General features: G+C 45.3%; 2 protein-coding genes and 1 pseudogene across 2 annotated transcripts in view; 1 reads left to right on the plus strand and 2 right to left on the minus strand.

Moving 5' to 3' along the window:
- Positions 1 to 26,269, plus strand: part of LOC128588734 (tripartite motif-containing protein 43-like) — a gene marked incomplete at its 3' end in the record, with an annotated part of 421,410 nt that overhangs the window by 94,000 nt on the left and 301,141 nt on the right. The window lies entirely within an intron of this gene.
- LOC128589153 (etoposide-induced protein 2.4 homolog) lies at positions 5,911 to 7,056 on the minus strand (annotated as a pseudogene).
- LOC128589147 (tripartite motif-containing protein 75-like) lies at positions 18,075 to 19,481 on the minus strand. The gene has a single exon (XM_053596064.1). The coding sequence runs from the start codon at positions 19,479 to 19,481 to the stop codon at positions 18,075 to 18,077; it is 1,407 nt and encodes a 468-aa protein (XP_053452039.1).

Consider the following 26,269-nt stretch of genomic DNA (forward strand, 5'->3'; position numbering starts at 1 on the left):
TTATGATCTATGTACAAATGACTTAATAAAACCAAACAAACAAAACCAATGGTATGTTATAAAAGAAAAAAAAAAAAAAGTCCAAACTTCCAATGGGGTGGCATGAGAAGTATACCCAAAAACCAGTGAAAAATCTGTGCCAAAGAATAATCTTACTGTCCCTTTAAAACCTCCCAGCAATTGGTTTTAAAAAAAAAAGTTTGAAATTGTGTATGTGTGAGTACTTAGAGACTGACTGAAACAATAACAATAGGTGGGCATTCGTGCCCCTCCCCTCCACAGAGGGTGAAACAATTGTGTGACTGGCCCCTGTCTGTATCTCAGTGTTTTTTTTTTGTTTGTTTGTTTTTTGTAGCGACAGAGTCTCACTTTATCACCCTCAGTAGAGTGCAGTGGCATCACATGGCTCACAGCAACCTCCAACTCCTGAGCTTAGGCTATTCTCTTGCCTTAGCCTCCTGAGTAGCTGGGACTACAGGTGTCTGCCACAACAACTGGCTATTTTTTGTTGCAGTTTGGCTGGGGCTGGGTTCGAGCCTGCCATCCTCAGTATATGGGGCCGGCACCCTACCCATTGAGCCACAGGCACCGCTCTCTTTTAAACTTTCTAATTGTTAGTCTGGCCAAGTAAATAATTAACTCCATGATATACAATAATCCTGTTTTATAAAAAGTGAATTTTTGAACGTGAAAGAAATTAAATAGAAACTATTTTTCTTTTTTTTTTTTTTTTTGTAACTGGCTGAATACAAAGTTTATCCTAAAGAAAAAGAAAAAAGAAATGTTAAGAGAGGCTGACAAATTCTCTTGAATTCAAATTCCTGATGTCTTTAAAAATTAAATACCTTTGGACTAAAAGCAGACTTTTAGAACTTTGATTGAAAAATTAACATGTTGGGTGGCACCTGTGGCTCAGTGGGTAGGGCACTGGCCCCATATATCGAGGGAGACGGGTCCGAACCCAGCCTGGGCCAGCTAAAACAGCAGTGGCAATTGCAACAAAAATAGCTGGGCATTGTGGCGGGTGCCTGTAGTCCCAAGTACTCGGGAGGCCGTGAGGCTGAGGCAAGAGAATCACCTTAGCCCAAGAGCTGGAGGTTGCTGTGAGTTGTGACGCCATAGCACTCTACTGAGGGTGAGAAAAAAAAAAAAAAAGAAAGAGAAATTAACATGTTTGTGAGTATTGCTAACCTAATGTCAAACAAAACAGAAATCAATTACATGAAACTGAGTTAATTTGTTATGGCTTTATGTTTGAAATATTGCTAATTCTGGGCAGTGCCTGTAGCTCAAGGAGTAGGGCACTGGTCCCATATGCCAGAGGTGGCAGGTTCAAACCTAGCCCCGGCCAAAAAAAGAAACAAACACAAAAAAGAAATATTGCTAATTCTTTTTGTGTTGTTTTCTGTAAGTCAAGAAAACCATTTTCTATCCTTTAAGCTATTTGTAGCTTTTCAAGCAATGTACATATTTATGAGCAGAATTTGAAATATGTATTTTTTCTCTCTCCTTGATTTCCCCAGAATTTGAAAGCCATTTGTAAGTATTCTTAGTTTCTGACAATACAGTTATTTGCATAAATTCAATAAGAATCTGTTTTGTTCTACAGGACGTGATGAAGTCACTGGTTATTTTACCAAGGCTTTGGCCAGAATAGCATTTCCAGAAGTGTCCAGACAGTGTTAAGGAATTAAGGTTGACTTTATTTATTTTTTATTATTAAATCATAGCTGTGTACATTAATGCGATCATGGGGCACCATACACTGGTTTTATAGACCGTTTGACACATTTTCATCATACTGGTTAACATAGCCTTCCTGGCATTTTCTTAGTTATTGTGTTAAGACATTTATATTCTACATTTACTGAGTTTCACATGTACCCTTGTAAGATGCACCACAGGTGTAATCCCACCAATCACCCTCCCTCTGCCCATCCTCCCCCCTTTCCCTTCCTCTCCCCCTTCCCCATATTCTTAGGTTATAACTGGGTTATAGCTTTCATATGAAAGCCATAAATTAGTTTCATAGTAGGGCTGAATACATTGGATACTTTTTCTTCCATTCCTGAGATACTTTACTAAGAAGAATATGTTCTAGCTCCATCCATGTAAACATGAAAGAGGTAAAGTCTCCATCTTTCTTTAAGGCTGCATAATATTCCATGGTGTACATATACCACAATTTATTAATCCATTCATGGATCGATGGGCACTTGGGCTTTTTCCATGACTTAGCAATGATGAATTGGGTTGCAATAAACATTCTGGTACAAATATCTTTGTTATAATGTGATTTTTGGTCTTCTGGGTATATACCTAGTAGAGGAATTATAGGATTGAATGGCAGATCTATTTTTAGATCTGTAAGTGTTCTCCCAACATCTTTCCAAAAGGAACTATTAATTTGCATTCCACCAGCAGTGTGGAAGTGTTCCCTTTTCTCCACATCCACACCAATGTCTCTGGTCTTGGGATTTTGTGATATGGGCTAATCTTACTGGAGTTAGATGATATCTCAAAGTAGTTTTGATTTACATTTCTCTGATGATTAAAGATGATGAGCATTTCTTCATGTCTGTAGGCTGTGTGCCTGTCTTCAGAGAAGTTTCTCTTCAAGTCCCTTGCCCAGCCTGCGATGGGATCACTTGTTCTTTTGTTGCTTATATGTTTGAGTTCTCTGTAGATTCTGGTTATTAAACCTTTATCAGAGACATAACCTGCAAATATCTTCTCCCATTCTGAGGGCTGTTTGCTTGCTTTACTTACTATGCTCTTGGCTGTGCAGAAGCTTTTTAGTTTGATCAGGTCCCAGTAGTGTATTTTTGAAACTGCTTCAATTGCCGGGGCGGGGGGAGGTCCTCCTCATAAAATACTCACCTAGACCAATTTCTTCAAGGGTTTCCCCACAATCTCTTCTAGTATTTTTTATAGTTTCATGTCTTAAGTTTAAATCTTTAATCCACTGAGAGTCTATCTTAGTTAATGGTGAAAGGTGTGGATCCAGTGTCAATCTTCTACAGGTTGCCAGCCAGTTCACCTGGCACAATTTGTTGAATAGGGAATCTTTTCCCCACTGAATGTTTTTAATTGGCTTGTCAAAGATCAAATAACGCTAAGTAGCTGGATTCATCTCTTGGTTCTCTGTTCTGTTCCAGACATCTGCTTCTCTGTTTTTGTGCCAGTACCATGCTGTTTTGATCACTACCAATTTATAGTATAGTCTGAGGTCTGGTAGAGTGATTCCTCCTGCTTAGTTTTTATTTCTGAGTAATGTCTTGGCTATTTGAGATTTTTTCTGATTCCATATAAAACAAAGTATTATTTTTTCAAGATTTTTAAAGTATGACAGTGGAACTTTAATAGGGATTGCATTAAAATTGTATATTGCTTTGGGTAGTATGGACATTTTAACAATGTCGATTCTTCCCAGCCGTGAGCATGGTATGTTTTTCCATTTGTTAACATTTTTAGCTATTTCTTTTCTTAGAGTTTCATATTTCTCTTTATAGAGATCTTTCATGTCCTTTGTTAGATAAACTCCCAAATATTTCATCTTCTTTGGCACTACTGTGAATGGAATAGAGTCCTTAACTGTTTTTTCAGCTTGACTATTGTTGGTATATATAAAGGCTACCGATTTATGAATGTTGATTTTGTAACCTGAGATTCTGCTGTATTCCTTGATCATTTCTAAGAGTTCTGTAGTAGAATCCCTGGTGTTTTCCAGATATATAATCATATCATCTGCGAAGAGTGAAAGTTTGATCTCTTCTGACCCTATATGGATACCCTTGATGGGACAGATTGCTATAATTTACTGCCTCTCTACCCTGACTACAGTGTAAGGTCCATCTTTGGTTCATTACTGTATGCCCCTTACCTAGAACTGAGTAGGCACTCAAATATTTGTGGATGACGTAATGTCACTAACTTCAGTAATTTCACAGCAGAATATGCAGTAGAAAAACTCTCACACAAGCTCAGAGGCTGTCTTTGTCATCCCCCCAACCTACCCTCAGTTCTCACTTTTTATTTATGAAATGCTGAACTCAGAGACCTTGTTTAGAAGTTCACCTCTGGGGCACAATAAAAAATAACAAAATACCAGGAAAAAAAGAGATGAGACTGGGTGAAAGCAGTGGCTCCCACCTGCCTTCCCAGCACCCTGGGAGGTCCAGGCGGGAAGATCTCTTAAGCTCAGAAGTTCCAGACGAGCCTGAGTAAGAGCAAGACCTCCACTGTACTAAAAATAGAAACATTAGTAAGATGTTGTGGCAGGTGCCTAGTTCCAGCTATTCAGGAGGCTGAGACAGGAGGGTTGCCTGAGCCCAGGAATTTGAGGTTACTTTGAGCTGGGTGGACTCCACAGCATTCCAGCTTGGGCAGCAGTGTGGGACTCAGTCTATAAATAAAGAAATAGGCTCAGTGCCTGTGGCTCAAGCGGTTAAGGCGCTAGCTGCATACACCTGAGCTGGCAGGTTCGAATCCAGGCTGGGCCCACTAAACAATGACGACTGCAACCAAAAAATAGCCAGCGTTGTGGCAGGTGCCTGCGGTCCCAGCTACTTGGGAGGCAGAGGCAGAAGAATCGTTTGAGCCCAGGAGTTGGAGGTTGCTGTGAGCTGTGATGGTACAGCACTTTACCCAAGGCAACAGCTTGAGGCTCTGTCTCAAATAATAATAACAATAATAATAAAGAAATAAACAAATAGGACTTCAAGCCCGAACTCACAATTTTTTTTTTTTTTTTGTTAAGAGACTGAGTCTCGGGAGGCGCCTGTGGCTCAGTTGGTAAGGCGCTGGTCCCATATACCGAGGGTGGCGGGTTCAAACCCTGCCCCAGCTGAACTGCAACCAAAAAATAGCCGGGCGTTGTGGCAGGCGCCTGTAGTCCCAGCTAATCAGGAGGCTGAGGCAAGAGAATCATTTAAGCCCAGGAGTTGGAGGTTACTGTGAGCTGTGTGAGGCCACGGCACTCTACCGAGGGCCATAAAGTGAGACTCTGTCTCTACAAAAAAAAAAAAAAAAGAGAGAGACTGAGTCTCACTTTATCGCCCTCGGTAGAGTGTCATGGTGTTACAGGTCACAGTAACCTCCAACTACTGGGCTCAGGCCATTCTCCTGCCTCAGCCTCCCGAGCAGCTGGGACCACAGGTGCCCGCCACAACGCCCGGCTGTTTTTTGTTGCACTTTGGCTGGGGCTGGGTTTGTACTGCCATCCTTGGTATATAGAGCCGGTGCCCTACCCACTAAGCCACTGGCGCCGCCCCAGAACTCACAATGTTTTCAATATTTTATGGTAATTTATTCCAATAAAAAAATTTTAATACAGGTGGTGCCTGTGGCTCAGTGAGTATGGTGCCAGCCCCCTATACCGAGGGTGGCAGGTTCAAACCTGGCCCTGGCCAAACTGCAACAAAAAATAGCTGGGCATTGTGGTGGGCACCTGTAGTTCCAGCTCGGGAGACTGAGGCAAGAGAATCGCTTAAGCCGAGGAGTTGAAGGTTGCTGTGAGCTGTGACACCATGGCACTCTACAGAGGGTGACAAAATGAGACTCTGTCTCTAAAAAAAAAAAAAAAAATTACAAAACCCACCATCCAAGGGTGTGGTGGGAGGCAGGAAAGTAGGAGAGTAAAAGCACAGGGAGAAAACAAAATCCAGCAGCTAGAATTACAAATCCCATCAGGTGGCGCCTGGGGCCCCAGGCACAGGGGATGGCAAGGGTAGAAATACCTGTGGTCCTTTCAGACTCAGGTGGTGTTAAGAATCCACACTGGCATCAGGAAGATTCTGCCTTACGTGCACCAGAGACGGATCTTCCAGTTCGTCAGAGAGAAGTGAATAAGCACAGGGCCCTTGGCAGCCTCCCTCAACTCCCACCCATTCCCTTTGTGGGGCAGGCAACTCAGTGGCCTGCAGCAGCCTTCTTTGGCCGGAGATGGGTGTGGTGAAGGGAACTTCTCTGCAGAAGTTGAGCTGCTAAGGGCAGACTGCAGGTCCACTGTCTTGTGGGAGAGTTGGGAGAGTTGGGAGAGTTGGTTGCCTAAGGTGACCTCCAAGGAGAAGAGTCACAACAGGAAGAAGTACACTTTTTAGGGGTCGGTGCTTCACTGGCGCTGATAATGAATAAAGAGGATGGAAAAGAGGCAGCCGCTGATCTGCCGTGAGAAAAGCCAAGGGCAAACCAACCCCAAAGTAGTAAGGCCAGTTCTTTTCTGTGTTTGACAACGGTTGGTGCATTTCAATTCCTTTATTGAACTTACGATGTTTGAAGCGACACAGTGAGTACAGAAGGGACATGTGAAGGAGACTAACTAGCTGACCAACAAGATGGATGGGAAGAGGCTCAGGAACATTCCCTGGGTAAGGAAAAGAGCCTGCAACAAGAGCTTGAAAAGCATGTCAGCAACTGTTCTGCTGACACGAGGGAATGGATGAGGCTTCCTCCCTGATACCTCAGGTGCCAGGTCAGCCATATCCTGAAACCAAATGGCATTCACAACTCCACTGAGCACAAACGGGGAACACCCAGAGGGCACTGAAAATTGATGTGAGGCTATTCCAGCCAGGACCAGACATCTCCGTGCAGTGATGGATCACCAATAATTGGGGCTGTTACTCACTGAAGCCTAGGAATAAACATCCGTTTTTTTTTTTTTCTTGTGGTTTTGGGCCGGGGCTGGGTTTGAACCCGCCACCTCCAGCATATGGGACCGGCGCCCTACTCCTTGAGCCACAGGCGCCACCCAGGAACAAACAGCCGAAAGAACTAGAGGGGATGAAACCAGAATACTCCAGCATTCCAAGCACAATCCTGGAAAATTCTGCTAACAATACGTGGCTCACTCTCTTGCTTCTGCTCCCTGCTCTGGGCTCCCCTCTGTACCAAGACACTGCTTGCCCTTCTTCGGCGCTGCTCCTCTCTCTCTTGCTGAATTGGAGCATCTAACTTTGAGAAGGTGTAAATACCCCATATAGAGTCTTTGATTCCCCTGGTAAGGTCCTAGAGAAAGGTTTTGACACTGTCAGCCATCTCTTCACCACCCAGACTATCAACTGCACAGAAAGAGAAGCACCCCAAAAGCTCTCATCACATAGGACCTGCCCTGCCCTCTGTGGGCAGCTCAGCTCCTGGCCTAGCCACAGGATCTGCCCAGCACTCCCAGGGCTGGGGCTGCTGTGCCCACCAAATTTTAATACATTTGTATGTATCAGGATAAACAAAAAGAGGTCATCTAGTGGGAAATCCCTCAACCTTCAACGAGAGGTTTGTAAGATCCTTATCTCATCCCATTCACTGCTCCATACCTCTTTTTTTTTTTTTTTTTTTTTGTGGTTTTTGGCCAGGGCTGGGTTTGAACCCACCACCTCTGGTATATGGGGCCGGTGCCCTACTCCTTTGAGCCACAGGCACTGGGCTCCCTTCTACTCATTTGAGCCACAGGCACTGGGCTCCCTTCTACTCATTTGAGCCACAGGCACTGGGCTCCCTTCTACTCATTTGAGCCACAGGCACCGGACTCCCCTCTGTGCCAAACATACCTCTTTTTAAAATCAAGGAAGAAAGGAGCTCACTAAAAACACTCAGGGAGAGGGCGGCGCCTGTGGTTCATTGGTTAGGGTGCCGGTCCCAAATACCGGAGGTGGTGGGTTCAAACCTGGCCCCAGCCAAACTGCAACAAAAAATATCCGGTTGTTGTGGCAGGCACCTGTAGTCCTAGCTACTCGGGAATCTAAGGCAAGAGAATCATCTAAGCCCAGGAGTTGGAGGTTGCAGTGAGCTGTGATGCCACAGCACTCTACTAAGAGTGACATAGTGAAACACTGTCTCCAAAAACAAAATCAAAAAACACTCAGGGAGAACCAGGCATAGGCAAACTTAGTGAGTGAATTAACGAACTAAAGGAATTACCTCTCCTCAGGTCATATGTCAGACCTTCTTATGGTCTGTATAACATCTTCATTCCTCTTGGAACTTTAAAGTGGTGGTTCTCATTCTCACCTCACTTTCCTTTCCTTTTCTTTCTTTTTTTGTTTTTGTTGACAGTCTCACTATGTCACCCTCGGTGGAGTGCCATAGCCTCACAGCAACGTCAAACTCTTGGACTTAATGGATTCTCTTGCCTCAGCCTCCTGAGTAGCTTGGACTACAGGCGCCCGCCACAACACTGGGCTATTTTTTGGTTGCAGTTGTCGTTGTTTAGCAGGCCCTGGCCGGGCTCAAACCCAACTCACTGAGCCTCCTTTTCTTTTTTTAAGGCTAAGTTCAGCGAAGCAGTGGGAGTGGAGAAAGAACAGAGAGTCTATAACTGGCCGTGATTACTTAGTTGTAAACCACTGCAATCTAACCGGCCGGCCTTCACTTTTTGACCTCAGAACACTTTTACACTCTTAAAAATTACTGAGGCCTGGGCGGCGCCTGTGGCTCAGTGAGTAGGGCGCCGGCCCCATATGCCGAGGGTAGCGGGTTCAAACCCAGCCCCGGCCAAACTGCAACCAAAAAATAGCTGGGCGTTGTGGCGGGCGCCTGTAGTCCCAGCTGCTCGGGAGGCTGAGGCAAGAGAATCGCGTAAGCCCAAGAGTTAGAGGTTGCTGTGAGCCGGGTGATGCCACGGCACTCTACCCGAGGGCGGCACTCTACCCGAGGGCGGTACAGTGAAACTCTGTCTCTACAAAAAAAAAAAAAAAAAAAATACTGAGGCCTGTGTGGCACCTATAGCTCAAAGGAGTAGGGTGCCGGTTCCACCATATACTGGAGGTGGCAGATTCAAACCTGGCCCTGGCCAAAAACTGCAAAATTAAAAAAAAAAAAAATTACTGAGCCCCCTAAACTTTTTGCTTGCATGGGTAATATTTGATAATTGCTGTAAGAAATTAAAGCTTAGAAAACTTTTAAGTGATTTAAAAATACTTAAGTCACTTAGAAGCAATAAACCTATTACATATGGCCAGACTCATGTCTGTAATCCCAGCACTCTGGGAAGCCGAGGCAGGTGGATTGCCTGAGCTCATGAGTTACAGACCAGCCTGAGCTGTAAGACCTCGTCGAAAAATAGCCAGACGTTGTGGCGGGCACCTGTAATCCCAGCTACTTGGGAAGCTGAGGCAGGAGGATCGCTTGAGCCCAAGAGTTTGAGGTTGTGGTGAGCTATGACACCACGGCAGTGTACTGAGGGTGACAAAATGAGACTGTCTCCAAAACGTAAACAAAAACCATTACATATAAGCATGAGAAATATTTTTATGAAAAATAGCTATATTTAAAAAAACATATGTATGCACATACTCTCTCTGTAAAAAGAGTGATGTTTTACATTCTTGCAAATGTCTTCAACGTCTGGCTTCACAGAATTGCTGTGCCTCTCACATTTGCTTCTGCCTTCGACCTGCTGTGCTAGTGTGGAGTCCTGGCAAACTCCACTGTGCACTTGTGAATGAGGAAAAAGGCAAGTAACCTCTCACTAGTATTACGAGAATAGTTTCAACCTTCCCAGGCCCGCCAGTCACACTTCGAGAACCTGTTTTCTGGGAGAGGTTACCACCTCTCCTTCCTGTAATCACCATCTAGGAATTTTTTAAAAACTATAAAAACACGACTGGTCCAACAGCAGTGGGGTTTATTAACATTAGTGTTACTAAAGTTGATATACAACCCCCTACGGCTAAATTCGACTGGCTTAAAAAAATACAAAAACTTTTCTGTGTACAGCTTTTGCCCTTTCTCCTGCATTTTATTATTATCTGAGACAGAGTCTCACTATGTCACCCTCGGTAGAGTGCTGTGGTGTCACAGCTCACAGCAACTTCAAACTCTTGGGCTTAAGTAATTCTTTTGCCTCAGCCTCCTGAGTAGCTGGGACTACAGGAGCCCGCTACGATGTCTGGCTATTTTTTGGTTGCAGTTGTCATTGTTGTTTAGCAGGCCCCGGGCGGGTGTTGAACCCACCAGCCTTGGCATATGTGGCTGGTGCCCTCCTAACTGAGCTTTAGGTGCCGAGCCTGCATTTTATTAGCATAGTATTTATTTATTATTATTTTATTTGGCAGTTTTTGGCCAGGGCTGGTGCCCTACTCCTTTGAGCCACAGGCACTGCCCTATTATAGTTATTTTGTTACTTAAATTTGCCAGGGGCCATGCTAATCCCTGTATCATTCCAAGTATAGACTATGTGCTGCTGCAGTGAGCACATCTGCATTTTACAGCCATACTTGAGAGGATTACTCCCTCCTTTTCAGAGGCTCCCCTAAGCCTGAGCATCTCCCAAATGTAATGGGCAGTTCTCACTTTCCCCTGTTCTTAACTCGCTGCTTTCAACACCACAATGGGTGGTTTTCTTCCCACTGCTCCAGGCACCACTCCTCGGTCTTTTCTGAATAGCCTGCTTTTCACTCTATATTCATTTGCTAGATATCTATCCCCAATGCTTCATTTCTTTTTGTTTTTTTGAGACAAAGTCTCACTATGTCACCCTCGGTAGAGTGCTGTTGCATCAGAGCTCATAGCAACCTCAAATTCTTGGGCTTAAGTGATTCTCTTGCCTCAGCCTCCCAAGCAACTAGGACTACAGGTGCCTGCCACAACTCCTGGCTATTTTTTGTTACAGTTGTTATTGCCTAGCTGGCCCAGGCTGGGTTCGAACCCACCAGCTTCGGTGTATGTGGTTGACACCGTAACCACTGTGCTACGGGTGCCGAGCCCCCAATGCTTCATTTCTATTCATTTGCTGATGACTCCTAAATTTCTGTCTTTAGCTCAGACAAATAACTTGAATCTGAGTGATACAGTCAATGAGACAGAAAAGTCTGATAATACTCAGCTCCCTGCTTCAAGCTCCTGGGTGGCTTCTTAAGGTCCAGCATCTTTTTTGAGATAGAGCCTCAAGCTGTTGCCCTGGGTAGAATGCCGTGGCATCACAGCTCACAGCAACCTCTAACTCCTGGGCTTAAGGGATTCTCCTTCCTCTGCCTCCCAAGTAGCTGGGACTATAGGCGCCTGCCACAATGCCTGGCTATTTTTTGGTTGCAGCCATCATTGTTGTTTGGCAGGCCTGGGCTGGATTCAAACCAACTAGCTCAGGTGTATGTGGCTTGCACCTTAACTGCTTGAGCCATAGGCGCTGAGCCAAGGTCCAGAATCTTTCAAGGTTCTTTATGATGTGTTGTGTTTTCTTTCTTTCTATCCTGAATATTGGCCTTACTATAGATTAGTTCATATAAAAAGAACTTATGATTCTAGTTTATGAATGCTGATAAATCTCTATGGATACATATAAAAATAAAAATTTATCATAATTTTTTTTTTTTGAGACAGAGTCTCAAGCTGTTACCCTGGGTAGAGTGCTGTGGCATCATCATAGCTCACAGCAACCTCAAACTCCCGGGCTCAAGCAATCCTCTTGCCTGTTTTCTCTATTTTTAGTAGAGATAAGGTTTTGCTCTTGGCTCAGCCTGGTCTAAAATCCACGAGAGCAAGCAATCCACCTGCCTTGGCCTTCCAGAGTGCTGGGATTACAGGTGTGAGCCAGCTCACCCTGCTATCATAATTGCTACAGAAAACTAGTTAGTGGCTCAGCGCCTGTAGCTCAAGTGGCTAGGGCACCAGTCACATACACCTGAGTTGGCAGGTTGGAATGCAACCCGGGCCTGCTAAACAATGACAACTACAACCAAAAAATAGCCAGGCATTGTGGCAGGTGACTGTAGTCCCAGCTACTTAGAAGGCTGAGGCAAGAGAATTTCTTAAGCCCAAGGAGTTGGAGGTTGCTGTGAGCTATGATGCCATGGCACTCTACCCAGGGCAACAGCTTGAGACTCTATCTCAAGAAAAAAAAAAAAAAAAACTTTCACTCTTCACAGATGATGTGATCGTATATCTGGAAAACACCAGGGATTCTACTACAAAACTTTTAGAAGTGATCAGGAATACAGCAATGTCTCAGGCTACAAAATCAACACCCTTATATCTGTAGTCTTTATATATACCAACAATAACCAAGCGGAAAAAACAGTCAAGGACTCTATTCCTTTCACAGTAGTGCCAAAGAAGATGAAATATTTGGGAGTATACCTAACAAAGGACGTGAAAGATCTCTACAAAGAGAACTATGAAACTTTAAGAAATAGCTGAAGATGTTAACAAATGGAAAAACATACCATGCTCATGGCTGGGAAGAATCAACATTGTTAAAATGTCTATACTACCCAAAGCAATATATAATTTTAATGCAATTCCTATTAAAGCTCCATTGTCATATTTTAAAGAACTTGAAAAAATAATACTTCATTTTATATGGAATCAGAAAAAACCTCAAATAGCCAAAACATTACTCAGCAATAAAAACAAACCAGGAGGAATCACGCTACCAGACCTGAGACTGTACTATAATCGATAGTAATCAAAACAGCATTGTATTGGCACAAAAACAGAGAAATAGATGTCTGGAACAGAATAGAGAACCAAGAGATGAATCCAGCTACTTACCGTTATTTGATCTTTGACAAGCCAGTTAAAAAGATTCAGTGGGGAAAAGATTCCCTATTTAACAAATGGTGCTGGGTGAACTGGCTGGCAACCTGTAGAAGACTGAAACTGGACCCACATCTTTCACCATTAACTAAGATAGACTCTCACTGGATAAAAGATTTAAACTTAAGACATGAAACTATAAAAATACTTGAAGGAAATGCAGGGAAAACTCTAGAAGGAATCGGTCTGGGTGAATATTTTATAAGGAGGACTTCCCAGGCAATTGAAGCAGTATCAAAAATACTGGGACCTGATCAAACTAAAAAGCTTCTGTACAGCCAAGAACAGAGTAAGTAAAGAAAGCAGACAGCCCTCAGAATGGGAGAAAATATTTGCAGGTTATACCTCCGATAAAAGTCTAATAACCAGAATCCACAGAGAACTGAAACGTATTAGCAAGAAAAGATCAATAGCTAGTTGCCCAAGTGACTTGAAGAGAAACTTCTCTAAAGAAGACAGACGCACAATCTACAAACACATGAAAAAAAAGCTCATCATCCTTAATCATCAGAGAAATGCAAATCAAAACTACTTTGAGATATCACCTAACCCCAGTAACAGTAGCCCACATAACAAAATCCCAAAACCAGAGATGTTGGCATGGATGTGGAGAAAAGGGCACCCTTCTACAATGTTGGTGGGAATGCACACTAATACGTTCCTTCTGGAAGGATGTTTGGAGAATAGTTAGGACCTAAAAATAGACCTGCCATTCGATCCTATAATTCCTTTACTAGGTTTATACCCAGAAGACCAAAAATCACAATATAACAAAGACATCTGTACCAGAGTGTTCATTGCAGCCCAACTCATAATTGCTAAGTCATGGAAGAAGCCCAAGTGCCCATCAACCCACGAATGGACTAGCAAATTGTGGTACATGTATACCATGGAATATTATGGGAGCCTTCAAGAAAGATGGAGACTTTACCTCTTTCATGTTTACATGGGTGGAGCTGGAACATATTCTTCTTAGCAAAGTATCTCAGGAATGGAAGAAAAAGTATCCAATGTACTCAGCCCAACTATGAAGCTAAATTATAGCTTTCACATGAAGGCTATAGCCCAACTATGGCACAAGACTATGGGAAGGGGCCAAGGAAGGGGAAAGGAGGGGGGAGGTTAGGGTGGAAGGAGGGTGATGGGTGGGGCCACACCTACGGTGTATCTTGGAATGGGTACAGGCAAAACTTACTAAAGGCAGAATACAAATATCTACATACAATAACTAGGAAAATACCATGAAGGGTGCGTTGAAGTCTGATGGAATGTTTCAGATTGTATGTGAAACCAGCACATTGTACCCCTTGATTGCACTAATGTACATAGCTATGATTTAACAACAACAACAACAACAAAAAAAAAAAAACGGGGCAGCGCCTGTGGCTCAGTCGGTAAGGCGCCAGCCCCATATACCGAGGGTGGTGGGTTCAAACCCGGCCCCGGCCAAACTGCAACCAAAAAATAGCCGGGCATTGTGGCGGGCGCCTGTAGTCCCAGCTACTCGGGAGGCTGAGGCAAGAGAATGGCTTAAGCCCAGGAGTTGGAAGTTGCTGTGAGCTGTGTGAGGCCACAGCACTCTACCAGGGGCCATAAAGTGAGACTCTGTCTCTACAAAAAAATTGATCCTAGGGCAGCACCTGTGGCTCAGTGAGCAGGGCGCTGGCCCCATATACTGAAGGTGGCAGGTTCAAACCCAGCCCCTGCCAAACTGCAACCAAAAAAAAAAAAAAAAAAGATCCGTACACTATCTTAAAGTGTATATAAAGCCAGTATAGTGCCCACTTGATAACTGTTCAAAGGAGGTTCAATTTTCACTCAATTCTAAGTCAATGGACAGTTAATATTTATAGCTCAATAGCTAGTTTCCCAAAAAGAAAATTGACCTAGCTAAAACACAGTTTCAACAAATTTCAGATTGAACCATGGGGATGGGGATAAATACACATATCCATTCAGCTGTAAATGCACCAAACTTCAGGTAGAGATGCAGAGTGAGTCTGTATAGTAACTCTAATTCAGGGTGGCACCTGGGGCTCAGTGGGTAGGGCGCCAGCCCCATATACCGAGGGTGGCGGGTTCGAACCTGGCCGCCACCAAACTGCAACAAAAAATAGCTGGACATTGTGGTGGGCTCCTATGGTCCCTGCTGCTCAGGAGGCTGAGGCAAGAGAATCACCTAAGCCCAGGAGTTGGAGGTTGCTGTGAGCTGTGATGCCATAACACTCTACTGAGGGCAATAAAATGAGATTCTGTCTCTAAAAAAAGGAAAGAAAAACTCTAATTCAGAGCACATAAATAAAAATACACTTTTGCTTGTTTTATTTAATGTAAGGCAAAAGAATAGGACATGAAGTGAATGCTCATGCACCATTACCTAGATTCAACAATCAATATTTTGTCCCATTTGCTTCATTTATCCCCATTTGTTTTTGCTAGAGTTCTTTAACAAAAATCATAGGAAAAATAACCCCCTAAATCACAGAAATACAATTTCACCCACATGTATTTTACCATGAATTGCTGGAATCATGCATTTCCAGAATCATGGTGTCACACCTAACAGAATTAACAGTTTGTTCCTTACTATCAAGGGACACACTGCCACACTAACATTTCTAAGTCAGAAATGTCTTTTTAAGTTGTTAAAATCAGGATCCAAGAAAAGACTATTTTATTTTAGTTTTTTATTTTTTATTTTTTGGAGACAGAGTTTTACTATGTTGCTCGTGGTAGAGTGCCATGGTGTCACAGCTCACAGAAACCTCAAACTCTTAGGCTCAAGCGATTCTCTTGCCTGAGCCTCCCAAGTAGCTGGCATTATAGGTGCCCACCACAACACCCAGATAAAAAAACTATTTTAAAATATAGATTTTTGGTTGGGGAAGAAAAACAAAGGAAAACGACATTAACACATGTCAACATCATGGGAAAAAAGGGCTAAGGTATAAAGTCTTGTTTGAAGTAGCAGAAGATCAGACACATATTTTGCGTAAGTTTAAGCCCACTAGCAGAAATCAGCAGAACCTGCATAGAATCCCAGGTCCTCTGGTTAAATCAGCATCGTATCCCAGAATTTAAACGTGTACCTGTGGATGTCTCCTTTTTAATAGCCAGAGTGAAAAATCACACCTCCTTATAGTCACACTTTGTCACCCTTCATAGAGCACCATGGCATCATCATAGCTCACAGCAACTTTAAACTCTTGGACTCCAGTGATCCTCTTGCCTCGGTTTTTCATTTTCAGTAGAGATGGGGTGGGGGGTCCTCACTCTTGCTTAGGCTGGTCTTGAACTTGTGAACTCAAGTGACCTCCTCCCAGTGTACTAGGATCACAGGTGTGAGCCACCGCACCTGGCCTATTTCTTGTTTGTGTGTAAAGCACTTAACACTGACGAACCACGTATGGTGCTGTCTCATCACTAAGTCAAGTGCACCTTGATGTCACCTTACCACTGGCTATGTCATCTCCACAAGCGTGCGTTGCCTAAGGCTGTTTTCTTAATTTTACACTCATTTATTTTAATGGCCTACTGCCTTTATCAGAGTTGTTTTGAAAATACTGCAACTCCTGAAATGTAGTTAGGGCTCAATAAATGTTAGGTATGTTTATAAGAAAATTCGTGCGCGGCCGGAAAGGCGGCAGCCCCCTCGCCCATCATGCAACGTTCGTGGGGAACCTGGTGCTAAATCATTCGTAGATGACCTGCTTCTGGGTCGGGTTTTGTACGTAGCAGAGCAGCTCCCTCGCTGCGATCTATTGAAAATCAGCCCTCGACACAAGGGTTTGTAAGAGGAAAAATAAAAAAAAAAAGAAAATTCCTTATGCCCAAGTAATTTTTGCTACCCGGTGATTTGTTTTACTCACTGACCTTGTACTTATTGGGAGCCTAATGTGGACCCACTCAACCCCTTTCCCCTCCTCCTACAATGAAAGACCTATCTGGCCCCACCCCAAGAGACCCTAGCTCACCAGAACCTTCCAGAAAGCTGTGGAATCTTCCTCGTTCTATGCCCAGTACAAAAAGAGGCCTCCAACTACTCTCAGTACAGACACCATCTTTGCCCTGCCTAGGGGGGGCCTCTGTCCCTTTCCTTAAACCTGGCCTGAACCTCTCCTGGTCTTCCCTCTGGGTACACCATGAACTCCTTTAGTACCTAACTGTAATGTCTGTTACTAATAAGATTTACCAATTCACTTTGGTGTCAGAACAAGTCACCATGCTACAAAATACTATATACAATTGCAAAGAATACAGGCTGACATGAGAATTACGTGGAGCAGTTTTCTAAGAGTTAATGTGGCAAGTGCTGCCAGTAGGTGGCTTCTGGGGGACAAAAAGCTGTCAAAGCCTGATCATGTTAAAGGCTAAAAATGCCCACCCTTTCTCTCTGGTATAACTAAGGGTTACAACCTGCTCTCTTCCTAGTAGACAGCTTTGTGTCAGGAATAGAACAAGCCACCTCCTTTTATAGAAAGGAGGCAAGCTGACCAATTCTATTTGGTCAATCCCTTGCAAACTGCATCTGCACATTCTCACAAACAGAACCAAATTACGATCAAACTTAGCAATGCCCTGTGCCAATGCCACGCATGATAGGTAACTCCCATGATAGTTGCTGGAACAGATAAAACTTTCTTCTTGGGGTTGGTCATGGTGGTGCATACCTGTAATCCCACCAGCTCCAATGACTGAGGCAGAAGAATCATCTGAGCCCAGGAGTTTGAGGTTTCTGTGAGCTATGATGACACCATTACACTCTAGCTGGGGTGACAGAGCAAGATCCCGTCTCAAAAAAAAAAAAAAAAAAAACAAGGCTGGGTGAGGTGGCTCACACCTGTAATCCTAGTACTCTGGGAGGCCAAGGCAGGTGGATTTCCTGAGCTTATAGGTTCAAGACAAGCCTGAGCCAGTGAGAGACCTCGTCTCTAAAAATAGCTGGGCATTGTGGTGGGTACCTATAGTCCCAGCTACTTGGAAGGCTAAGGCAAGAGAATTGTTTGATCCCAAGAGTTTCAGGTTGATGTGATGCCACAGCACTCTACCAAGTGCAACACAGTAGGATTGTCTCAAAACAAACAAACAAAAAAAAAAACAGGACAAAAACAAAACATAAAGTTCTTGGAGTGCTGGGCGGCACCTGTGGCTCAGTGAGTAGGGCGCCAGCCCCATATACCGAGGGTGGTGGATTCAAACCCACCCCTGGCCAAAATGCAACAAAAATATAGCGGAGCCTTGTGGTGGGCACTATAGTCCCAGCTACTCGGGAGGCCGAGGCAAGAGAATTGCCTAAGCCCAAGAGCTGGATGGAGGTGGCTGAGCTGTGACACCACGGCACCCTACCGAGGGTGACAAAATGAGACTCTGTCTCTAAAAAAAAAAAAAAAAAAATGTTCTTGGAGTGTTGAAACTGCAAAAGAAAAAATTGTAGGGATCAGATTTACAGATGTATTAATACGGTAGTCTATGTACCTTCTGTTGGGGAAAAAAAAAAACCAAACCAACAACTAGTAAAATGGTTCAGCCTCTCAGGAGAGTTTTCATTCACAGTCTGTTTCTGTACAGATTTTGAGAGGTTTTGAAGTAGGTCCTACACGGAAATAAGGCCGAAGAGGTTCAATAAAAGTGTCACTGTAAGTACAGATGTGAGATTTCTCAGTCATGTTGTAGAATGAGATCTCACCCAGCTCATAGTCTAAGAAAATGCCAATGCCTCTGGCTTCCACTCCTAACTGTAACGGGGTTGGAACAGCTCCTGGAGCATCATAGCCACCATCCTGCAGCTGAATGCTCCAGCATCCCTGCCGGGGTGATGGTAGTTTCCTTGTCTTTGTGGGAAGAGAGTCCTTACAAACCCCAATAGCCCATTCAGACTGGTCTCCCACTTCCACTTCCCAGAAATGCCTGCCAGAATAGAAATACGGAAAACCCAGGACAACAGGTTTGACCATAAATCTTTTGGGAAAATGAGGGACCTTTTGTTTTCTCTTTGTAAATCTCACACATTTTTTATCTTCAGAGATAATCAGGTTAGGGTGTGCTGTTTCAGGGTCTAGAATTACATCTACTTTAAATTTCTTTATAATTCTCTGAAGAGCAGAATACTGGGGAGGAAAACTGCAGCCTTCTCTCTTTAAGTGAATTGAGAAGACTGATGGGCTGACCTCATTTTCAGACCTGTAAAAAGTTTTGATTTGTGAGAGCAGTTCCACTTCAGACAGCATACTGAGCTCTACTACTTTGCTTAATTGACTCTTGAGTGTGGCAACATAGTTTGTGAATTCTGTTATGTTTGCATCAAGTTTCTGTCGAATGCCCTTCTCTTCTTCAGCTAACCTGGAGAAAACTGCATGTTGTTCACGGTCTAAAAACTGGTTCAGGTGCTCAAATTCAGAGGATAATTCTTGCCTTTGGTTTTCTACCATTGCTCTCAGTTCTAAGGGTTTTTTTCTTTGACTGCTTATTAATTTTTGAAGGTCTACCAATTGCTTCTTCAAGGATGGGATATAACTGCGGAATCTTCTCCTGTGATGAGAGGCGGCCTCCTCGATGGGCCTCACGTGGTGGCCCTGGTGCTCAGGGGCCTCAGTGCACAGGGGACACAACACCACCAGGTCCTCCTCACAGAAAACATTCAGGACCTGGCTGTGCTTCTCACACAAAGGTGTTTCTTCCTGCCTCTTTTTATCGCTTTGAGGTGTGTGCAACAGCTTGGCAATTTCAATCATCCTCCCCAGCTGGGTGTTGCTCCGGAAGTGCCCCTCTTGGCATTGGTGACGACAGACAGGGCAAGGGAAACTGTCCTGTAGATCTGCCCAGGACTGTTGGATGCAGGAGCGACAGAAGTTGTGCCCACATTCGATGGTAACTGGGTCTCTCAGGTAATCCAGACAGATGGGACACCTGGCTTCTGCTTGGAATCCTGCCACAGCTGCCGCCACTGCCATTGGGCTGTGAGTAAAGGTCTGGATGGAAAGGGGCCTTTCTCAGGAGCTGGGGCTCTGCAGTGAGCAGCAGAAATGGCCTCACATCACACCGTCCTTCCTGGAGACAGCTGAAGACCTCACCACAGGCCCTCCAGTTTCTCACATTTGGGGCAGTGCTTGAAGTCCTTTGAGTCTTCACACCCTTCAATTCCAGCTGCCTGTCTAGCCCAGGGCTGTTCCTGGAAAATCAAGCCACAATGAGCAGCATGAACAGCATCTAAGGAGCACAGCCCGTGCCTCAGTCATTAGTTGCTGGGGGTAAGATCTTTCCTTAAAACAAAACAAAATGAAGCCAAGTCCCAAATTTGTTGCAAATTTGGTCCTCCCCTGTACTGTATTGCAGTAAAGCATGGATTACTCTCCCTCATCTCTCATGACCACCCTCCACCTCCTGACACCACAGCCCCACATCCCGGCCACCCGCTGGGCACCCCACCCAGGGGCTGGGACTGGCTGGGCTCTGGGCACACACCACATGCATACTAGAACACAGCTTTTGTTACCTACCTATGTCACTTGGAGAAATTCACTTTATATCCCAAATTTTATATCCCAAATTCTTGTAATCAGGTAAATAAGGACAATAATCTCCCTTTAAACTTTGATCTTAGGAGAATATAGGAGAACTTAAGGAATGCCCTCATTAGTTTGGGGGCTTAAAATAAGCTATTTCTTGACAGCTCAAAATTTGCATTTACCAACTTTGGTTTGTTACCTTCAGCCTTGCTTCTCTACATAGCCCAATATGGCATTGAAGATATATTTGTGAAAAGAAACTCAGGAGGTAAAACAGGGGTGTCCAAACTGTGGCCCAAGGGCCTCATGCAGATTTTCTGAGGACTGTTATCTGTAGTGTCAGATACTGCAAAAATTAAACACAAACATTTTTCTTTTCTTTTTGAGACAGAGTCTCACTATGTTGCCCTCAGTAGAGTGCCATGAAGTCACAGCTCACAGCAACTTCAAACTCTTGGGCTTAACTGATTCTCTTGTCTCAGCCTCCCAAGTAGCAGGGACTATAGATGCCTGCCACAATGCCTGGCTATTTTTTGATTGCAATTGTCATTGTTGTTTGGCAGGCCTGGGCTGTATCGAACCCACCAGCTTCCGTGTATGTGGCTGGAGCCCTAGCCACTGAGCTATAGGCACTGAGCCGACGTCCAGCTATCTTTTAGAGATAGGGTGTCACTCTTGCTCAGGCTGGTCTTGAACTCCTGAGCTCAAGCTATCCACCTGCCTCGGCCTCACCAAGTGCTGGGATTACAGGTGTGAGTCACTGAGCCTGGCCCCTGAACCTCTTTTTGCTCATCAGCTTTCATTAGTGTTTGTGTTTTTCATGCATGGCCCCAGAAAACTCTTCTTCCACTATATGGAACACACACACACACAGAAAAAAAGGTTGGACACCACTGATAGAACATACATCTAGAATAATATAAAGAAAATTTGAGGGCTGCGCCTGTGGCTCAAAGGAGTAGGGCGCCGGCCTCATTTGCCGGAGGTGGTGGGCTCCAACTCAGCCCCGGCCAAAAACTGCAAAAAAAGAGAAAATTTGCCATTCGCTGCCACGGCTCATTCCTATAATCTCAGCACTTTCAGAGCCAAGGTTGGAGACCGCTTCAGGCCAGGAGTTGGAGACCAGCCCGGGCAACACAGCGAGACCCTGTTTTTGGCCAGGGCTGGGTTTGAACCCACCACCTCCGGTATATGGGGCCAGTGCCCTACTTCTTTGAGCCACAGGCATCACCCTCTACAAAATATTTAAAAGGTATCTGGAGGCCAGGTGCAGTGGCTCACACCTGTAATCTTAGCACTCTGGGAGGCCGAGGTGGGTGGACTGCCTGAACTCACAGGTTCAAGACCAGCCTGAGCCAGAGTGAGACCTGTCTCTATAAATAACCGGGCTGTGCCGGGAGCCTGTAGTCCCAGCTACTTGGGAGGCTGAGGCAAAAGAATCACTTGAGCCCAAGAGTTTGAGGTTGCTGTGAGCTGTGATGCCACAGCACTCTACCAAGGGCGACGAAGTAAGACTCTGTCTTAAAAAAAAAAAAAAAAAAAAAGGTGGCGCCTGTGGCTCAGTGAGTAGGGCGCCGGCCCCATATGCCGAGGGTGGCGGGTTCAAACCCAGCCCCGGCCAAACTGCAACCAAAAAATAGCCGGGCGTTGTGGCAGGCGCCTGTAGTCCCAGCTGCTCGGGAGGCTGAGGCAAGAGAATCGCGTAAGCCCAAGAGTTAAGAGGTTGCTGTGAGCTGTGTGACGCCATGGCACTCTACCCGAGGGCGGTACAGTGAGACTCTGTCTCTACAAAAAAAAAAAAAAAAAGCTGGGCTCAGCGCCTGAGGCTCAAGTGGCTAAGGCGCCAGCCACGTATACCTGAGCTGGTGGGTTCAAATCCAGCCCAGACCCGCTAAACAACAATGACAGCTGTAACCAAAAAATAGCTGGGCATTGTGGTGGGTGCCTGTAGTCCCAACTATTTAGGAGGTGAAGGCAAGAGAATAGCTTGAGCCCAGGATGGAGGTTGCTGTGAGCTATGATGCCACAGAACTCTACCCAGGGCGATAGCTTGAGGCTCTGTCTCAAAAAAAAAAAAAAAATAAGCTATCTGGAGGGTGAAACAGGAGGTTTGCTTGAGGCTGCAGTGAGCTATGATTGTGCTACCATATTGCCGCCTGGGTAGAACAGTGAGACTCTGTCTTGAAAATAAATTAGATCTGTCTCTCTTCCCTGGTATCCAAAAGTTCTCCCTGCTTTACCAGGAAAAAAAATTGATTGATTAAAACTCAGAGGCCAGGCCAGGTGTGGTGGCTCATGCCTGTAGTCCCAGCGCTGTGGTAGGCCGAGGCGGGTGGATTGCCTGAGCTCAGAGGTTCAAAACCCATATGAGCAGCAGTCAGCCAGAATAAGACCCCGTCTCTACTAACAACATCAAAAACAGCCAGCACCGCAGGAGAAAGAAGAAAATCAACAAAAAAGGAGTACTTCAAACAAAGATGAACAAGCACACTGAAATTAAAAATAAAAAAAACAACTCAGAGGCCAGGTGAGGTGGCTCATACCTGTAATCCTAGCACTTTAGGAAGCTGAGGTGTGAGGATCTCTTGAAGTCAGGAATTCCAAGACCAGCAGGAGTAAAAATGGGAACCTCATCTCTACTAAAAAAATAAAAATAAAATAGCTGGGCATTGTGACAGGTGCCTGGGAGCCTGAGCCAGGAGGATCCCTTGAGCCCAGGAGTTTGAGGTTGCTGTAAGCTATGATGATGCCATTGCACTTTAGCCTGGGCAACAGAGGGAGACTGTCTCCAAAAGAAAAAACCAGGCTGGGCACGCTGGCTCACTTCTATGATCCTAGCACTCTGGGAGGCAGAGGCAGGTGGATTGAGCTTGAGTTTACTAGTTTGAGACCAGCCTGAGCAAAAGTGAGACCCTGTCTCTACTAAAAACAGAAAAAAATGAGGCAAGAGGATCGCTTGAGCCCAAGAATTGGAGGTTGTTGCGAACTATGATGCTACCGCATTCTACTCAGGGCAACAGCTTGAGACTGTCTCAAAACAAAACAAAACAAAAAAACCCAATCTAAAATACCCTGAACACATTGCATATCTCTAATGTGGAAAAACAGCATAGTTGTGGCACCTGTAGCTCAGAGGCTAGGGTGCCAGCCACATACACCAGAGCTGGCGGGTTCGAACCGGGCCTGGGCCTGCCAAACAAGGACAACTGCAACAAAAAAATAGCCGGGCATTGTGGCGGGTGCCTGTAGTCCCAGCTACTTGGGAGACTGAGTCAAGAGAATCACCTAAGCCCAAGAGTTTGAGGTTGCTGTAAGCTGTGATGCCATGGCACTCTACCGAGGGTGACATAGAAAGACTGTGTCGAAAAAAAAAAAAAAGAAAAGAAAAAAAGAAAAAGAAAACAACAGGGTGGCAGGCGCGGTGGCTCACATCTGTAATCCCAGCACTCTGGGAGGCTGAGGCGGGTGGATTGCTTGAACTCACAAGTTCAAGACCAGCTGAGCAAAAATCGAGACCACCATCTCTACCAAAAATAGAAAAACTGAGGCAGGAGGATCGCTTGAGCCCAAGAGTTGGAGGTTGCTATGAGCTATCATGCCATGGCAGTCTATCCAGGGTTACAGCTTGAGACTGTCTCAAAAAAAGAAGGAAAGAAATCAACAGTTAACCATCCAAAATTAAAGTCTTCCCTATGTTTTTGTAATGCTACAACACTAATCCTATAAAAACACATAATTTAAGCAAATATTTAGAAATATATACAAAGATACTCTCTTAGAAGCTCTAGTTTGAGCTTCACAAAAGTGGCTACAGTCTGAACAATGCAGTGAGATTTTGTCTCTACTCCAGGCTAGTTGGGAGGTCGAGGCAGTGGGATCACTTAAGCCCCAGAGTCTGAGGTGCTGTGAGGTCGGCTAATGCCATAGCGTGGGTAACAGAGTCAGACTCTGTCTCTAAAACAAAAACAGAACTTGCTGGGGCAGAGTGCATGTGCATTCCTTTGGCCCCAGCAGTTTTTGTATTACTGACCTCAGGTCCTACAAAGCTGGTCCTGCCACCAGGTTCCTTCCTTAGAGTCTCCCCTTCCTTCAGATTTCACGCTTCCCGCGCCTTCATTGTCCAGTTTCTTTTTTTGCTGTTTTTTTTTTTCTTTTTAGTTTTTCTTTTGAGACAGAGTCTCACTCTGACACCCCAGGTAGAGTACTGTGGCATCATAGCTTACAACAACCTCAAAATTCTGGGTGCATGGGCGGCGCCTGTGGCTCAGTCGGTAGGGTGCCGGCCCCATGTACCGAGGGTGGCAGGTTCAAACCCGGCCCCAGCCAAACTGCAACCAAAAAATAGCCGGGCGTTGTGGCGGGCTCCTGTAGTCCCAGCTACTCGGGAGGCTGAGGCAAGAGAATCACTTAAGCCCAGGAGTTGGAGGTTGCTGTGAGCTGTGTGAGGCCACGGCGCTCTACCCCGAGGGCCATAAAGTGAGACTCTGTCTCTACAAAAAAAAAAAAAAATTCTGGGTGCAAGGGATCCTCCTGCCTCAGCCTCCTGAGTAGTTAGGTCAAGCACCTGCCACTACACCCAGCTAAATTTACAGATGGAGTCTCGCTCTTGCTCAGGCTGGTTTCTTTTTTTGTGTAGAGTCAGAGTCTCACTTTATCATCCCTGCTACCATATCTAGAGGTAGAGTGCCACGGTGTCACACAGCTCACAGCAACCTCCAACTCCTGGGCTTAGGCGATTCTCTTGCCTCAGCCTCCAGAGTAGCTGGGACTATAGGCACCGGCCACATCGCCCAGCTGTTTTGTTTTTTTTTTTAGACAGAGTTTCACTTTGTCGCCCTCAGTAGAGTGCTGTGGTGTTACAGCTCAAAGCAACCTCCAACTCCTGGGCTTAAGCAATTCTCTTGTCGCGGCCTCCCGAGTAGCTGGGACTACAGGCTGCCCACCAAAACTCCCGTTAGAAACCGGGTCTTGGGCAGCGCCTGTGGCTCAGTCGGTAAGGCGCTGGCCCCATATACCGAGGGTGGCGGGTTCAAACCCGGCCCCAGCCAAACTGCAAACAAAAAATAGCAGGGCGTGGTGGCGGGCGCCTGTAGTCCCAGCTACTCAGGAGGCTGAGGCAAAAGAATCGCTTAAGCCCAGGAGTTGGAGGTTGCTGTGAGCTGTGTGAGGTCATGGCACTCTACCGAGGGCCATAAAGTGAGACTCTGTCTCTACAAAAAAAAAAAAAAAAAGAAAAAAAGAAACCGGGTCTTGTTCTTGCTCAAACTGGTCTTGAATCTGTGAGCTCAGGCAATCCACCCACCTCAGCCTCCCACATGCTGGGATTACAGACGTGAGCCGCTGCGAACTCTTGAGCTCAAGCAATTCACCTGCCTTGGCCTCCCAGAGTTTTAGGATCATAGGTGTGAACCACCCCACCCGGCCTCATGGTCCAGTTTCAAACACCTCTCCTTTGTAAAATGTAATCATCTTTGAGGTCCACAGTGGTCTTCCTTGTTAACTACCAAAACAGAAGGGAAATGTCCTTTTTTTTGTTTGAGACAGAGTCCCACTATGTTGCCCTAAGTAGATTGCCCTAGCATCACAGCTCACAGCAACCTCAAACTCTTAGGCTGAAGCGATTCTCTTGCCTCAGCCTCCCAAGTAGCTGGGACTACAGACACCCACCACAATGCCCGGCTATTTTTTATTGCAGTTGTCCTTGTTTAGCAGGCTGGGCGGGTTTTGAACCCTCCAGCCTTGGTGTATGTGACTGGCACCATAACCACTGTGTTATGGGCGCCGATCCATGGAAATGTCCTTTCTTACAACTGGGTCCCTAAGCACCCCACTCAGTGCCTGCTGCCTAACCTTAATACCTGTTGAGTTCAATTCCTGGTGCAGCCTTGGGTGAGCTACTTAACATCTCTGGGCCTTGGCCTGTTCCCAGTAAGCAAGCACACTGGCTAGACTAAGGAGGACAAGTCCACAAAGGGCAGAGTGCCAGGGACACCAGGGCTCTAATCCCTCCAGACTGCCCACCTGTGTACCAAACTGTCCCTCACTGGGACTTTCCCAAACGCGACTCCACAGCTGCAGCAGCCCAGCATCTCCAGGGGGGCACCGTACCAAACACAGCTACTAGTCATCACCTCCTTTTCTGACTCCTTAGGACAGGGTGGGATCTGATTTTATATATTTTTAGTAAGCATGGAGGTGACTCAGGACAAGACTACTAGAAAAACTGGGAACCG

The sequence above is a fragment of the Nycticebus coucang genome, chromosome 6, assembly GCF_027406575.1.
Source record: "Nycticebus coucang isolate mNycCou1 chromosome 6, mNycCou1.pri, whole genome shotgun sequence".
Taxonomy (NCBI): Eukaryota; Metazoa; Chordata; class Mammalia; order Primates; family Lorisidae; genus Nycticebus; species Nycticebus coucang.